General features: G+C 42.9%; 1 protein-coding gene across 1 annotated transcript in view; it reads left to right on the top strand.

Moving 5' to 3' along the window:
- The first annotated feature begins 2,743 nt into the window (after positions 1–2,743).
- mxd4 (MAX dimerization protein 4) overlaps positions 2,744–15,516 on the top strand; it is a 22,075-nt gene continuing 9,302 nt past the window's right edge. Inside the window, exons 1-3 of the mRNA XM_041037084.1 lie at positions 2,744–2,970; positions 3,567–3,666; positions 7,281–7,310. Coding sequence (XP_040893018.1) covers positions 2,907–2,970; positions 3,567–3,666; positions 7,281–7,310 — 194 coding nt within the window. The 5' untranslated portion in view covers positions 2,744–2,906. The remainder of the gene's footprint in view (positions 2,971–3,566; positions 3,667–7,280; positions 7,311–15,516) is intronic.

Genomic DNA, 15,516 nt, shown 5'->3' with positions numbered 1-15,516 from the left:
GTGCAAGTTGCATAACTCGTCTCTAATTACACCAGGAACAGTCGAGGTGTAGCCCAAACACAAAGTCAGGCTTGACGAGAAAAAAAAATGCAATAACTTAGCTTTGCCATTGTGACACATTTACACTGTACGTGTGACTGGGTCATACTCTCACAATGACTGTATGCTGGTTACATGGTTTCAAACGAGGATGTAGTGAGTTGGTTCTAATTTGGTCTCATGTTTACTGTGTCTTCATATCACCATGAAGAACGTACATACAGACAGGACAGCAAACGCTATTCTCCTATGAAAAGCTATCAAACAACCTCATAAATAAATCATCTTGTTCTATTAAGCTTAAGGAGTGACACAAAACAGCAAACATCTCCCCTGTCTTGTTCTGTATATAGTGATTAAAATTGCATGGGAGGAGAGATCATTAAATCATCTCACTGGCAAGCAGCCTTGCCTCATAAGTAGGTATTAAAAGGACAAACAATAGATAGTTAAGACACCATGGAGAACCCATCCACATCAGCAAGGCCTTTACAACTATTTGCATCACGGCAACTATGAATTTGTAATGGAAAATACATTGCAAACATTACAGTACAGAACTAGGCACTGAAATTAAGTCATGCAAAACGATGACAGGCAGAACACAGGAAATAAAAAAACTGACATACATAAATGCATACAGTTTCATTTGCAGATGAATGTGGTTTCTGTAAGGCTTCAGTTTGATGAACCAAATATAATCTTATATATAATTTTTTGTAAATGTCAATTTGCATTTACATTCACCTGCATCCAGAATGTCTTATACAGTTTTCAGTGTACTTTTTTTCCCCTTTTATTTAACACACTATTAACATATACGCTTAGTTGTCAGTTTATTAGCTACACCTAGCTAAAACTAAAAAGGCCTGGGACACATCCTACCTCCATAAACGTTAAAATGGTAGGTATACATAAACTAGCAACTGTGTAAATGCAAACAATGAACAGCATTCAGTCTTTTCATAATCTGTTGTATATTTCTGTCTGTGTTTGTCAATCTGTGTTTGGTACAGCTTAACACATTTTAGGTAATTATTAAATTTAAACATCCCTCCTGTTTGCATTTACAAAACTGTCAGCCATAGACTTAACAAGCAATGTGTAATGTTTGAAATCTTGCAATCTATGACAAACTGTCTGCTGTACAAGCCCCATGAGGATCCTGTGTAACTCTTATTACCAAGAAACTACAACAACAATAATGTTTGTGGTTCTGGGCCTCAAGGGCCTTTTCCTCATCATTCACTGTTAAAGTCACTTGCTTCAATGTAACGCCTCTGCGATTTCTTCAGAATTTACTCCAACAGTCTGATGCACAAACATCTGGCTGGTAGCATATAAACTGCCTGCCATGCAAAACAACCCACATTTATACTCTGCAGGCACTCCTGCTGAGATATTCATAACTCTTCCATTGCTCCAGCAGTTGTGACACCTTGTTCACCCCCACTTTTCAGCTGCAAGCATATCACACAGCTGAGCATTTGCAGTGAAAATAAAGCAACATTAAGGTTCTGGGTCTGAAATGTTGTTTAAGCACTAATCTAAAGTCAGAAGTAGTTTCTTGAATCGCCAAAAGACTTGCAACTTAGTGTAACAGCAGAGGGAAAAGCAAACCAGCAGCCAGACAACAAATGAATCCATGAATGTAAATTCTACTGTGGTTAACAAAAAAAAAAAAAAGGAAGGACAGCAACATGCAAAATATTTGCCTCAAACATTATTTGTATCACAACAGTGTTCGTGTTCATCAGCAAATAATGTTAAGGTTAAATTTCAGATGAATTGTTTGGTCTCTAAAATGTTTGAAAATAGTGAAAAATGTCCATCACACTTTTCCAAAGCCAAAATTCACGTTGTTTTGAGAAACTGGAAACTGATTATAATTGTCACATAATTTTCTGTCAATGAACGGGTAAATTAACTAATTGTTTCATCTCTAATAACATGCAAAGGGGTGCACACTGACTTGGACATAACTTGAATTTCATAGCCAAGACCTGAGACTTAATTGTGACTTACAAAATAGCAACTTTGTTCCAGTTCAGGCTGTGGTTGCATTAAGAGTTCTTCTCTTACAGTACATCCATGCCATCCTCTGTTCAAACGATGTCCATATAATAACAATTACAATTCTCAAGTAGTTCAGAACGGGTGTTTTGCAACTGTACATTTCCAGTCGTGCAAATAACACCAGCACATTCCTACTCATAACCCAATACTGTTTCTGCAGCCTCATACAAGACTTTCACAATGAGCTGGACAGGAAATGAACGCAAAACACAAACTCTGTGAGTAACTCTGCCGTGCCACACACTATTACGAGCAATAGCTGACGTGTATAAAAGAGCCTTTTTGACTGAATGGCCGCTGAATGCAGTTTATTTCACGGTTCAAATCCAAACGCCTACTTTAGAGAACTTATCAAATTTGGCAACCACAACAACAGCCGAACTTCTACCACGACACACGCCCTGAATCTATCCCAGCCAATCAGAGGCCGCGAGTCCATACTGACAACCAATCAGCTACGGAGGGGGCGGGTGGCTCAGGCTGTTGCTAGGGCATGTCCCTGATGGCTTTTGGTGCGTCACGCCAATCAAATCGCACCTCACCGTTTTCACTCGCCCTGAGACCCCGCCCACAGGCTTTTCTTATTGGACAGAGGTGCGATCAGTCACTCCGCTGAGTTTTAGTTAGATACTGTTGATACTGTAGTTTGGAGTCATCAAGACTCAGAAGTGAAAATAGCAGCGAACATACATAGCTCTGTAACAGTTTTTGAATTTCCATTCCATTATTTCATGACTTGTACATTTGTGTAAATAGATTATTTCTATTTTTTATAACCAGACAACAACAGGATGGAACTTAATTCCCTTTTAATTCTGCTGGAGGCTGCAGAGTACTTGGAAAGAAGAGACAGAGGTATTTCAAGCTAAACTGACAAGTTGACAGCATTTCTACGCTCATGGTTATTTTGTGAATGGAGAATTGGGGTGGCAGCTAGCTTCGCAGTCTATCATATGTAAAGTTTTAACGTGCCCTGCCATAGTGCAGGTATGATGTCACTTTATAGACAATGGGACATAGACCAGACGATGGGTGCAAACTGGACCCAGAAGCCTGTAATGCTAGAAAAGAGTAACTGTAATTCATTATTTAAAGGATGTCATGTATTAATGGACTGTGTTTGCGATATTGCTAATACGGGACAGATGGTATACGTACTCAGTGCGGTATTTTTTGTAGGGAAATGAGTAAACAAGAGTGACATTGAAAATAATAGCTAGTATCGTAATGACATATACTGTGTAATATTGACTGTCTGAAATCTAAACCTCGCTGGAGGCGAGACAATTTTAAATGGTTGTATGTGTCTCTTGAATTGACATGTAGCCTCTTTAGCTCTTTCGTGTTTCACAATTTCCCTTAATGACTCACCGGCAGCTTATTATTTATTTTTCTTTCTTGCAGACATCACAGCAAATTAACTTAATTCATTTTGTTTTCTGTGTCAATAGAGGCAGAACACGGTTATGCGTCTGTTTTACCGTACAGTAGCGACTTTTCAAGAAAGAAAACGAAAGCCTCGCCAATTTCCAGAAAAACTCAGAACAATAGGTAAATATATTTTCTTGCTTTTTTAAATTTTCTTTTTTTTTTGCTTATGCCCATGCCAGCTTATAAAAATGCACGCATGCACACACACACACACACACACACACGTACACACAGTCACACACAGACACACACAGTGGGGGAGAGCTGTTTTCATCCATACTGCCATCTTTCTTGCTGCCTGGGCTGGGCTCTCTGTTTTGGTCTCTCCAATAAACACTGCCACGCGTACACTGTCAACTCTGCAGATCCCACTCTCTCTCTCTCTCTCTCTCTCTGTTTCTCTCGCACACACACACCTAAAGAACAAAAAACCCTCTCCACGCTGAGAGAAAACACACCCGACACACGCACGTAAACTTTCGTTTTTGCACCCTGTCTGACACGGCTCTCATGCTTTCACCTGCGCAAAGCCTTGAAATGCCCTCTTTTTGATGTGGTTAGTGTGATTTGTATTTCTGTGTGTCTGATGTGAAATGAAAGGTAATGTCCTTTACTAAGGGGTCCGGTGTGCTCTGCACTTTCTCCTCCACACACACACTCCGTAGATCGAAGCTTCTGATCAGAATATCGATTGGTTTTCATTCTCTCTTCATTAGCACACATTCATCCCGAGTTTGACCCCATTCATAGGCGGCGACAGTCTGCAACTAATACAGACGTTGCTGCAAGGGTATAAAATCACACGGAGTTACTTTGCATAAGTAAATACATTTAAGTTTCAGTTTCGGTTCAGTGTTGCACTGTGGCTCTCACTCTTGTTTAGACCAGTTGGACAGCTAGTTAAAGGTCATTTAAACATCAGCTGGTTAACATTTAATTCGCTGGGCTAAAATAAAAAGGCCTGTTTAGAAGATGGATCTCCCATAGGGCTGTTATAATATATTATCATTACCTTCATTACCAGTTAATATGCCTTGTATGACAAAGAAAAAGCTGAAACCAGTGTGCAGCATTTTGTGCTTGAAAACACACTGAAACAATTAACAGACTTTTAACAAAGGAGAGGATTAATTTCCTTTTGATTAATGGACTGATCCTAACAGCACTAGTGGCTGTCGAGGTGGTTGAGACACCTGATGGAGTGACAGTGTGGTGGAGTAAAAGCAGGTTTAAACTGATAGAATCAATGTGGGACACACCCTCAGCAAGAATCCTTTTTCTTTTGAGCTCATATCCAAATTTGAAGACTTTTACATCCTGGACTACTTGCAAATTTTTTTGTTCAGGTGCGCAACAGTGAACTCATTAAAATGTCTATCAAATATCTGTTTCACGTTTGCCAATATTAGTTTAGAGAAGCACAGTGAACCTGATTTCCTCAGTAATGACTCTTAGGGTCACATAATTGCACATACAGCATGTTGACCTGTGGTATCACTATAGTAATTATGCTCCTTTTTTAGGCGTATAGTTTTGCAAATTTGAAAGTTTACTTTTATGCAGCCTCCTCCACATTCCTTTGATATAGCCTCTAACAGACTAACATAATTAGTCTGTGTGCGTGTGGGTGAGGGGTGCGAATGGGGATGTGGCAGGTGGGTGTGGTGGCTAAAACAGACACCACTGAGTTTCATGCACCAGACCTGCTTTTCCCTCCTTTTTCTCGCAGTCACAAGAAAATGGGGCAAATCTCCCAGCTCCCTTTATACTCTCCTACCACTCTCCTAAAGTTTTTTTTAAGCATCAACAGGATGCTGGATGGATTGGGGGGGAGGGCGTTAAAAACATGTTTTATGTTTGAACTGAAAGCAAATTTTCAGTTTAACCGAAGCAAGCTACTAGTTAAAAAGCCCAGTTCTTGCTTTGTAGCATCAGCAAAGGGTGTGATGGCATTTGATATCATGATCAAATGTTCAAATTAAACAGATAACAGATAACAGGATTTGCAATGGTGCAACATTCAGGGCATGTGAAAAACAGTCAGTTGGGAGTCTATTTCTGCACACAGTAAGAAGAAACCCTGGTGGAGTTTCCTTGTTTACTCACACGCTGTTAAATCAAAACACTTCTAAAAAAAAAAAAAGGAGAGAGAGAGAGAGAGAGAAAGACCTGGAATTTTATTGGTGCTTCACCTCTCTGTCACATTAGATATGAAATTAAAAATAGAAATGCGTCAGATGACAAGAAAAACCCTGCTAAACTTTTTTGGCATCTTTGAAATCAGTGTTTCCTGTAAATGTGGGGAAAATGTTCAGAGGGTGCTCTGAGTATGAGCTTTGGAAGTTTTACATCCCATATAAAATGTGATATAAGGCTAATCTACTGGCTTTTGATCACCAGGGCCAAGTTTATGACATCAGATCACATAGTCCTTTGCATGCCACATCATCCTTTTACATAACATGTAAAGGTGTGCGTTAACCTGCTGTTATTACTGGTCCCTGTGTATTCTCTTCCTCTGAAATGTGCTATATGATTTCCTGGTCATGCCCTGGGCATTGACTGGGACGTTCCCCCAGTTTCCCAACTTCCTCCATGATAGATTAAAGTCCTTTGTTGGGCTTTTGGATCAGGTTATTAGCAGCAGTGCAACATCCTGTGCTCCTCCTTGAATGATTTTGTGCAGGCGTCACATTATCCCAGTTGCACGGTCAACTGTAACCCTTTTGGTGCAGCGAGCAGCGCCGCTGTGCAGATGCCACGGCCTCCTCCGGCACAGCTGTGTGAACCACTGCCTCACAAGCTCAAGGGCTCTCAAACAGTGGAAAATCTGAAAAGGCTTGTTGTCAGTCTGGCCCTTTGTTGTTGCTGTTTTTGTTTTTATTGCCGTGGTATCCATGACGGTCTCATGAACAGAGGGCCTGTTTCAGATGGACTGCAGTGCCCTCGCTGCTCCCGGCTGCACGCCATAATGGAGACTCTCCTCGGAATAGCCCACACGCTGAGGAATTCTGCAGCGTCTAGGCCTCCAGACGTCTGAGTGTGTTTTTATCCTGTGCTCATGCTGCTGGTTAGCCAGCGTGCTGCAACAACAGCAGTGTGTGCATGCTGTTTGTATGTGTGCTGGGCAGGCAGGGAGGGGGGGGTGTTGTGCAGTGTCACAGATACCTCTCTCTCTCTCTCTCTGGGCCATTTTTGCCCTCTGCTCCAAACTCTCTGACAGATGTCGCACAGACATGGAAAAAGATTTTAAAAATCAGGCTTCAGTTGTCATGCACGTCTATTTCCAGAACGTGTGACCAAGTTTCTGCATGTCTGGGCCCTTAATTCACCAAATCAGAAAGAATATGGGACAGATAAGGCCTGTTTTAGAATATTATAATATTTAATTTCTTCCCATATATCAACTACAACATTCAAAAGCCCTAGATCCACTTGGAGGCAGAAAGAAAGGAAAAAACCGAGATGAGTCAAGGCCCTTCTTTGATCTCTTGACACATTTTTCCTGAATGTTTGTCAGATCTGCTGTCACTTGGCACTGTCTTCCAAACGTCTTGCTTTAATCTGTCTTACATTTAGATCAAAACATTTCATACTAACCAAGTCTCTCACCTTGGGATTATTCATCGCATCCCAACCTAACTCTCACATCTTGTGATTTGAAGTTTGTGTAGTATTTTTGGTACATGCTGTCTTGACACTCATGTTTGTCTTTTGTCTGTTTGGCCTTTCAGGTCGTCGCACAACGAGCTGGAGAAACACAGGTAAGGTGACATCTAAAGTCCTCTGACTTACACCACCTCTTATGTTTGTCCGATTTGCATGCATATCTACACCCAGCACCGCTGAATTCCTAACATATTAAGTGAAGGGATGCTGGCTGCAGGTACACGTCAGATATATTTTTCTCAGTCAAAAGCACCAGATCGGATCAGAGGTCATCTTCAAAGAGCCAGAGATTTAATCAATTAATTCCTCGTGTCTGAAAATGGATAATAAGATGATTTCAAAGAGCACCTTCATGTTGATTAGATCTGTCTCCATTTCACGGATGAAACTCGTTACCTTGTATGGAAGGGGAATCCTGTCAGTAATGTGATAATCCTGCCCAGACTGATGCTGTGAACGGAGGTGGGGTGAATCTGGCACTCGCCTGTCATTTCTCCAAAGCGAGAAGGCCACAGACGGGCAAACACACACACGCACGAACACACACGGTGATCCCGCTCTACTACTCCCAGCATGCACCTCGCTGCAGCTCAGAAACATTTTTTTTTTCTTATCCTCCCTTGGGGGTACAGCGCTCAGCTCGTGGGGATGTGATACTCTTGCTCATTAAAGGCACAGACGTCTGTTTTGACTTCATTAACAGGGGAAGTGACTTCACAGGTCTAAAGGGGTTTGTTGTCAGGAGGCAAGACCGCGATTTGATACAACAAAACCTAGCTGCTGTGGAGAAAAATGCTTGGTAGAAGAAGTAAAGGTGCTTTTTTTTTTTTTTTGCATCAAAGTCATCCCAGCTGACTCTTAAAAAACTGCCTGCCTGAGAGGATTTAGGAAACAGCTGATGTGACTATCAGCATGTGAGCAGGGGCTGAAATGGGTGTGTCAGGCTGCATGTACGTGACACACTGTTGCCCACAGTGAGGGATTGGGGTTTGCCGGTCACATGTCTGGGAGTGAGTAATGTATGTGTGTAGAGCAGAGAGAAACAAGTGCGGACATATTCCTCTCTGACCTGAGACGCAGAGGAGGCCCTGGCTGATTACGCTGCAGGTGTTGAGACACAACAGTTACCTCATGTCCCATGACGGGTGTGGTTGGTTACCAGTGAAGTGACGTCCAGTCAAACTGACAAATGCAAGTGCCAGTAAAGTGTTCCATAATCAGTTTACTCACTTCCCTTGTCATCACTATGGCCCGAGTTTCTAAAAAAGACCTTTTTTTTTAAACTTCCAGTGCAGCGTCATGACTGTAATGTTAAAACATGTGACTTCTCTCGCTTATTCAGTCAAGTCCTGGCCATGATGTAATGGCTTATAAATAAATGAAATCGTGCTTTAAACCCCCCCCCCCCTTTGTTTTTAAGGAGAAATTTCTACCTACTCATTTATAATGACAGGCCCTGCAGTGATGAGGTATCATTGTGATTGTTTGCAACACAATGCATCCTGATTCAATCCCTGTCTGGACCTGTGGCCTCAAATTACATGGTCATTACTCCAACATGCAGGTGTTAAAGGTTGAAACTCTGACTTCAGGCTTTGGCACAATCATCAGCAGTGCTTGTGTATGAGGGGTAGGCCATGATTATCAAATTTTTGAATTTCCCTTGTGTTTTTTTTTTCCCCAGTGCCTGGTGGCTCTGTGAGATTATATTCCAGTGAACAAACATTAGAAACATTGCAAAGCCAAAGACTCCTATAGCTGTCAGAAAGAAAAAATAGTTCAAATCCTACTGGTATGCTACTGATGGGAATTAATCCAACATTTTCGGTGTCCTTGGTCGATCTCTGTCTATCTGCATCTGATTCATAAGAAAACCAAAAGTCCTCAGTTGTCCTGTCCAACCAGTTTAATGACTGAGCGACGAGTCTGGAGCGCTCAGGCCTTCAGCCCTGTTTAACCTACAGCAGTTGAAGTATTGTTTCCTAAAGTTCGGTGTCCCTCATGCCCTCAGATGCCTCTCCAGGGAGGTGTTCCTGTTGGTTCCGTGACTCACTGTCTTTGTTTGGCCATAGTTCATGCTGGTGTGGGACAAAGACATCCTTCTACTGTGTGTTCACCAGGTAGACAAGGTGACTGATGAATGTCAGGTTTAGATGCGGGAAGGCGTTGAATTTATTGTGAATAGTCAAGTAGTAGTAAATTCAGGTTATCTAGAAATATAAAACAAATTTCTACAAAACCTTCTTTTGTCTTTTAACAAAAAAAGGCCACAAGTTGAAGTTTGGAACCCACCCAGCCTTACTTTTATGCCACCGATCCATTTTAAGCCAGCATGCCAAAATATAATTTGACAGAATATGTTTCTGTCGAAATTTTTCCATTTCCTGTGGACATCAGGCTCAGGATCTTATGCATGATAGGTGTCTTTAGTGAAACTGTCTTTTGGCAGCCATTCAGGAGGCACCCTGCATTTATTTGTGTCCAGTTATCAGAGTGAGACGTCTGGGTGTGTGCCAGCTTCGTCCCACGGGGTCGTCTGTTCTGACACAACCTGCTTATCTGCTCGAGCGCAGCCGTGACAGCTCTGTATGGATATCTCAAGGGTGACTCTGCAGGTTTTTATTTTTTTTACTCTCATCATTGCATTGTCATAGGACAAAGCTGCAGAGCATCATCTTGACGTTTCTGTGAAACCAGATGCTACTGTGTGGTTGGTCTCTGATGGCATTGCTTCCTTCCCATTTCTTACTTCAGCCGCTCTTGATCACGCCTATGACGACTTGTCCAGGCCACAAATTTCCTTTTCTGGCGATGCCAAGAAATTGCGAAACTACAGACGTTTTGTTTCTCACATATCACCTGTTTACAGGAAATCCAGTCCAGGTCAGGCAGCTGGCATGTTTGTGGTGCTTACCTCAATTGAGAAAAGGATTTACAGATCTATTTTTATCTCTCCAGACAGAAACACCACCCATGGCTGTCAGTTGCTCTCAGTTTCATTTCTGAGAACACTCAGATTTCAACAAACAGTATTCTTTTACTTCACTTTAAATTTATTCGCACTTCATGGACACAGGAGCAGGCTCTCCGTTTGTCACGGTCTAATCTTCTCTCTAATTAAATTTACTCTCCCAGTGTCTTCTACTCCCAGCTGTGATGAATGACTTATTTGGCTTTGAGGAACTCTTTCCCCTTGAGTGAAGCCCACCAATGTGTGTCTATGTGTGTGTGTGTGTGTGTAGGCTGCGCTGGGCAGCAACAGCACCTCACTGAGCTGTTTGAGTAATGGTGGCATCCACAGCCCTGCTACTTCACCCATGTACTTTCTGGGCTTTGTCTCCTCTCTTTCTTGAGAGACCACATCTGTTTTTTCTGTTACAGCCCCCCCCCCCATCTCCCCAAAGTGTCTGAGTCAGCAGAAACCTGAGGCAGTAAGGAGGAGAAGGCCAGCTCTCACTTCTCACAGAGGGCCTTTATCGTTCTTTACAGATCCTCCTGCCAAAACTCATCTGTGCCCGTTTCTACTCTTTTGATGTGTAAATCTTCTTTTGTGACAGTGAGTTTATGTGGAGGGAGTTTTGATGGGCCTGTTAAACTGCATTTTAATGTGGACTGTAAACTGAACAGCCATTGTGAAGTTAAGGTCATATTATGTCCACATCCTACGTTTAAAGATGAATCCGTTTTTTAAAGAGTTAAATGAGTTAAAAGAGTTTGCCTCTTACAGGGGTTTACAAAGGTTGGAATATTTGTTTATTCTTTCGAGTTTTGGTCTTAGTGTGATATTCGTGTGCTCACATGATTGCATGTGACTTTTGCACTTAACTTCCTCAAATGTCATACAGTCAGTTACATTCCTCACGTGTGTGTGTGGTGACCAGGAGTCATTAGGCTCACATAGGCAGCTAACAAACCTTCTATACATGGCCTCATCATTAAGGCTCATGTAGGCCATGAATAAAATCTTCTGTCATGGTATAAGTAATTTTAGACTGGGACATTGATACATGTAGGACTGCAACAAATGATTATTTAGATAATCGATTAGCCTGTTTTCTCCTTTAGGTTATAAAATGTAAGAAAATAGTGAAAATGTAAATCCAAATATCCTATAGCTCAAGGTGACATTTTAAAATAGCTTGCTTTGTCCGACCATCAATCCAAAGCCAAAGATTTATAATTTATTATAACATCCAACACATTCACAATACAATTGCCATAAAGCCATACTGTGTATTGGTCTGCAGCAATTACTTGCAATGGACTAAAACAAGCAGTTATATTAAAGGGAAATTTGATTGATACATTTCTGTCTTATTGCCTAACCTTGCAACAGACTGGGTTACTCCAAATTGTTACACATTTCCTGAAGTCAGAGTGGATATAGCCGTGGGATAGCCCGGGCTGTAACTGCTAGAAGGCTCTATGTGCACAAAGAATAAGAAACATGCTACAGCTGGAGGTCAGCAGCAGAGGTCACGTGGAATTTCTCCACCCTGAGGTCACCGGGCGCTGAGAGGTTCTTCAACTTTCTCAGGTCAAACCCGGCCATGGCCACTGTACTTATGCTATCTGTGTCTGACGGCTGTGTTTGCATGAGGCCTGTGGATGATGTGTGCTGGCTTTTTGTGCCCTTGCACAGTCACACAGAGATATTTGAGTATGTGAACGCAACCGCCGTAGACCTACATTTAGGTGAGAACGTTCCTGCTCCATCTCAGGTGTCGCTGCTGCAGGGTACGCCATGTTTCTGTGTCAGTAAACTTGGTTGACTGCCGCAAAGCAGCTGATGCTCATAAAAACAACAGTGTAGGATGCACTTTAACAAGGTGTGTGCACAGCTTTTCTTTAAAAACAATTAAAGAAAGAAGTGCAAAGGAGGCGAGCAGGGAGGAATGTGTGCTGACTGAACCATTCATGGTTTGGTCCCGGGCCCTGTGGGCCTGAGGAGGAGGAGGAGGAGGCTGCGAAGACATTCTTTAGTGTTGTCGAAGGGAGGGACGCGAGGCAGCGTGGGACGTGGCTGTTCAGTGTGTCGAGCAGGCTGCCTGAAATTCAGGTCAGCAGAGTATGCACACATAGACTGGAATGTAGAGTTAAGTAAGAGAGGCGGTTTAGGGGGAAGAGTTTGCGGGTGGATGGGGTTCACAAAACTAGCAGACCGAGTATTACTAGAATGCTCGACAGTTGCATCCACTCTCGGTGCTGCTTGTTTTCCTGGCAAGCAGGACATCACAAGCGAATATTTGTTTGATGATGCACTGATAGAGTGGATTAGAGCTGCAGGCATTCTGTCATTCATCGGTTTCTCCATTATTCTCTATATTTTAGCTGTTTCATGCACTAAAACAGCAAACTTTTTGGCTTGTGACCCTTAAATGACTACTTTTCCTGAAGGTGAATAAGTCCACAGGTTGTGACTAGGTCAACAAAAGACAGTTTTTCCCCTACTGGTTCCATTTTAATAACTTTTGAGGGAACTGAACAGTGTTTTTTAGGTGGTAAAAGCATCTACTTTTCTGTTTATCATCTCACGACCTCCCAGGTTGATCTTGTCGCCCCTTTAGATGGCTCCAGATCCTCAAATCGGACTTTTACAGTCAACATGGAAGCTGGAATCTTCTCTCATTCCTGTGTTAATCATTGACGAAGATTCATTATAAAACCAGAGCTCGTCGTGTCAGGGGAATGTGTTTATTGAGCTCACTGAACTTGTCTCTGCTAGTCTGTCCAACATTTGCAGATGCGCTTGCAGTCGAAGGCAACTAATGTCCAGGTCTGTCATTTGACATCGTGTTGAAATGATTCAGAGGTGCACACAGAAGCCTTTTTTAAAATGTTCGACCCCCCCTCTCTGTTTGCTCACACGCTCTCCTCTTTAAATTCTATTTGACATCTGTTTTTCTGTTAACACCACTGTAAGCTGGCTGTGCTGAGGAAGGGATTTTGTAATGATCCATGCTCACACAGGGGATTGTTTCAGTACACGAAAAAAAAAAAAGAAGCCTAATTACCAGGCATTCCCTAGCACACCCAGTGGAAATTCCAGTTTGTTTTGTGGGAATACTACTTCCACGAGTGAACAACAAACTGCCTAATTCTGCAGTTTCCTGTTGTTTAATCACCAGTTAAGCATGCTCATCTGTCTTTAGAGTAATTCCACAAGTAGTGTAACTAGGCCCCTCCCTCTGTCTGTGCTGCTGTTGTGGTGTGTTCAAGTTTCTGTTTCCGTGTGATGGCAGAGTCATGTGAGAGCGAGCTCCATGTTCCTGCCGCCAGGAGAACGTGTTTACGGTGGACTTGTATCCTTCTGTCTCACCTCGCAGTTGTCACCGCACACAGTGGGTGGGTGTGGCATCCCTGACGACAGAAAACAAACAGAGTTTGTCCCAGACGACTGACATTTCATATCAGCGTGATGAAAGCCTCTCATGTCTCCCTGTGTCTCTTTGCGCGTCTCGTGTCTCGCTGGCGTGGGCAGCGTGGCAAACCACTCTGCCAGTTTCACATGAGCTGCTTTAACACAGTCTTATTTTTCTACCCTGTTGATTTTCAGAGACGGCACATCAGATCTCTGTTAAACGTAAACATGTTCAGGGCAGGGCTGGAGGGCGACAGCGAGACTGATGAAGAGGGCCGCTGAAAGGCCTAGTGTGTGCGTGCGTGTGTTGTGTTTGTCGGCTGGTCCCCGGTTAGGGCCCCTCACCACCTCAAACCTCCCTCCATCTGCCTCGCACTCCCCCAGAAACCTGCCAGCCAGATGTGGAACCACTCCGCTGGCAACCCCAGATTCCACCACCTCACCATGGTGATCCACACTCACGCAACACAGCCCCCACTTTCACTTGACAAACAGAGCCACGCTGTAAACAGGGGGCCAGATGCAGAAAGTTTCTGCTTTAGAAAAGTTTTTCGTATTTAATGTTTTTTTTTTTGTCCTGACCTAAAGTTTAATACACTGGTGTTTTATATGAAGTGTTTTGTGACAGGATAATATATCTAACATTTGAAAGAGAGAAACAAATAATATCAATATATTTTTAGAAATAGAAACTTGAAGCGTATTTCTAGTTTATTACAACTTCTTATATTAAGAAGAGAAAACAAAGGTAAATGGTTAAATTATTACCAAAACTCACTCCCTGGTTCAGCTAAACCACTTTATGTAGTAGTAGGTCAGACTTCCCTTAAAGAGACAGGACCTCCAAACTGATGCGTTGCCTTTTGAGATTCAGTCTTAGCATTAGTGCAGCTGCTTAAAGCGGAGCGGACCAGGCAGCGCATCCTCCATGCTCACGTCTTGTGGGCTCAAGTCAAAACAACACCAGAGGCCTGGTATCACATTTTCTTTAAACCCGACAGGGAGCACACCAAGTCAGCTCCGGCAGTGAGAGGAAACATTGCAGTGGTGTCTCCTGATGACCTTTGACCTTAGTTTAGCGGGTTTGGCTCCGTGCCAGACAAGCCACTCAGTCCTGTGCGTATGGGTTGAGGAATGCGCTGGGCTGCAGCAAGCTCATTAAACAGTGCAGTGAGTTAAGGCCCGTTGTTTGCACTGGCTCGCCTTCTCAGGCCCTGCAGCTCTTTGTGTGCCGATAGATCCGCAATCCCAGAGCTCTGGACGGTTATAGGACACACTAATGTCACCAGGACAGTGTGCGTGAAGCACTATATGTGTGCGAACACTGTAAAACTGGTCATCCATATCCTCCAATACGCAGCCGGCAGACAAACACAGGCTGCCGTAGACAGACTGCTCGCCTTTGACTTGAGCAGCAAAACAAGATATTTCACGCTTGTTCTCCTTCAAAGACCCAAAGTGTGAGAAGATCTGTGAGAAAGGCCCGGTCTGTACCCAGTAACCTTGGAGCGTAAGTCAGCAGTTTAAATAGCTTGTCCCAGTTTCAGCAGCGTGCAGCTTTCTGAGCAAAAGTTCCTTTTATTTTCTCCCCCGTCTCCGCTTTGTTTTGGCACTGAGCCCCTGACGGAGAGGGAAAGGGAGGAGGGGCAGGGAAGGCCAGAGATCAGACACAAATCATCCCGTGGTACCCCGCACGTGAGAACGGTCAGGTGGTCATTTTCCTGCAGACATGACTCCACAGCAAATCAAATCGCAGATTTACTATTAAATCCTGCTGTTAGAGCATAATATTGTTGTTTTTTAATGAGTATCGCAAGCACTGTAGAATAAAAACTTAACTTACTCACAAACAAGTCATACACCACACCAATAGCCTCACGCTGCGACAGTATTCATGACTGGAATATCAAAGACAGTCCTGTTTTCAACTGAGACAAATT

Source organism: Toxotes jaculatrix, chromosome 4 (genome assembly GCF_017976425.1).
Source record: "Toxotes jaculatrix isolate fToxJac2 chromosome 4, fToxJac2.pri, whole genome shotgun sequence".
NCBI classification, from domain to species: domain Eukaryota; kingdom Metazoa; phylum Chordata; class Actinopteri; family Toxotidae; genus Toxotes; species Toxotes jaculatrix.
Note: the sequence above shows the minus strand (reverse complement) of the source record. Positions and strands in the feature narration are given on the sequence as shown.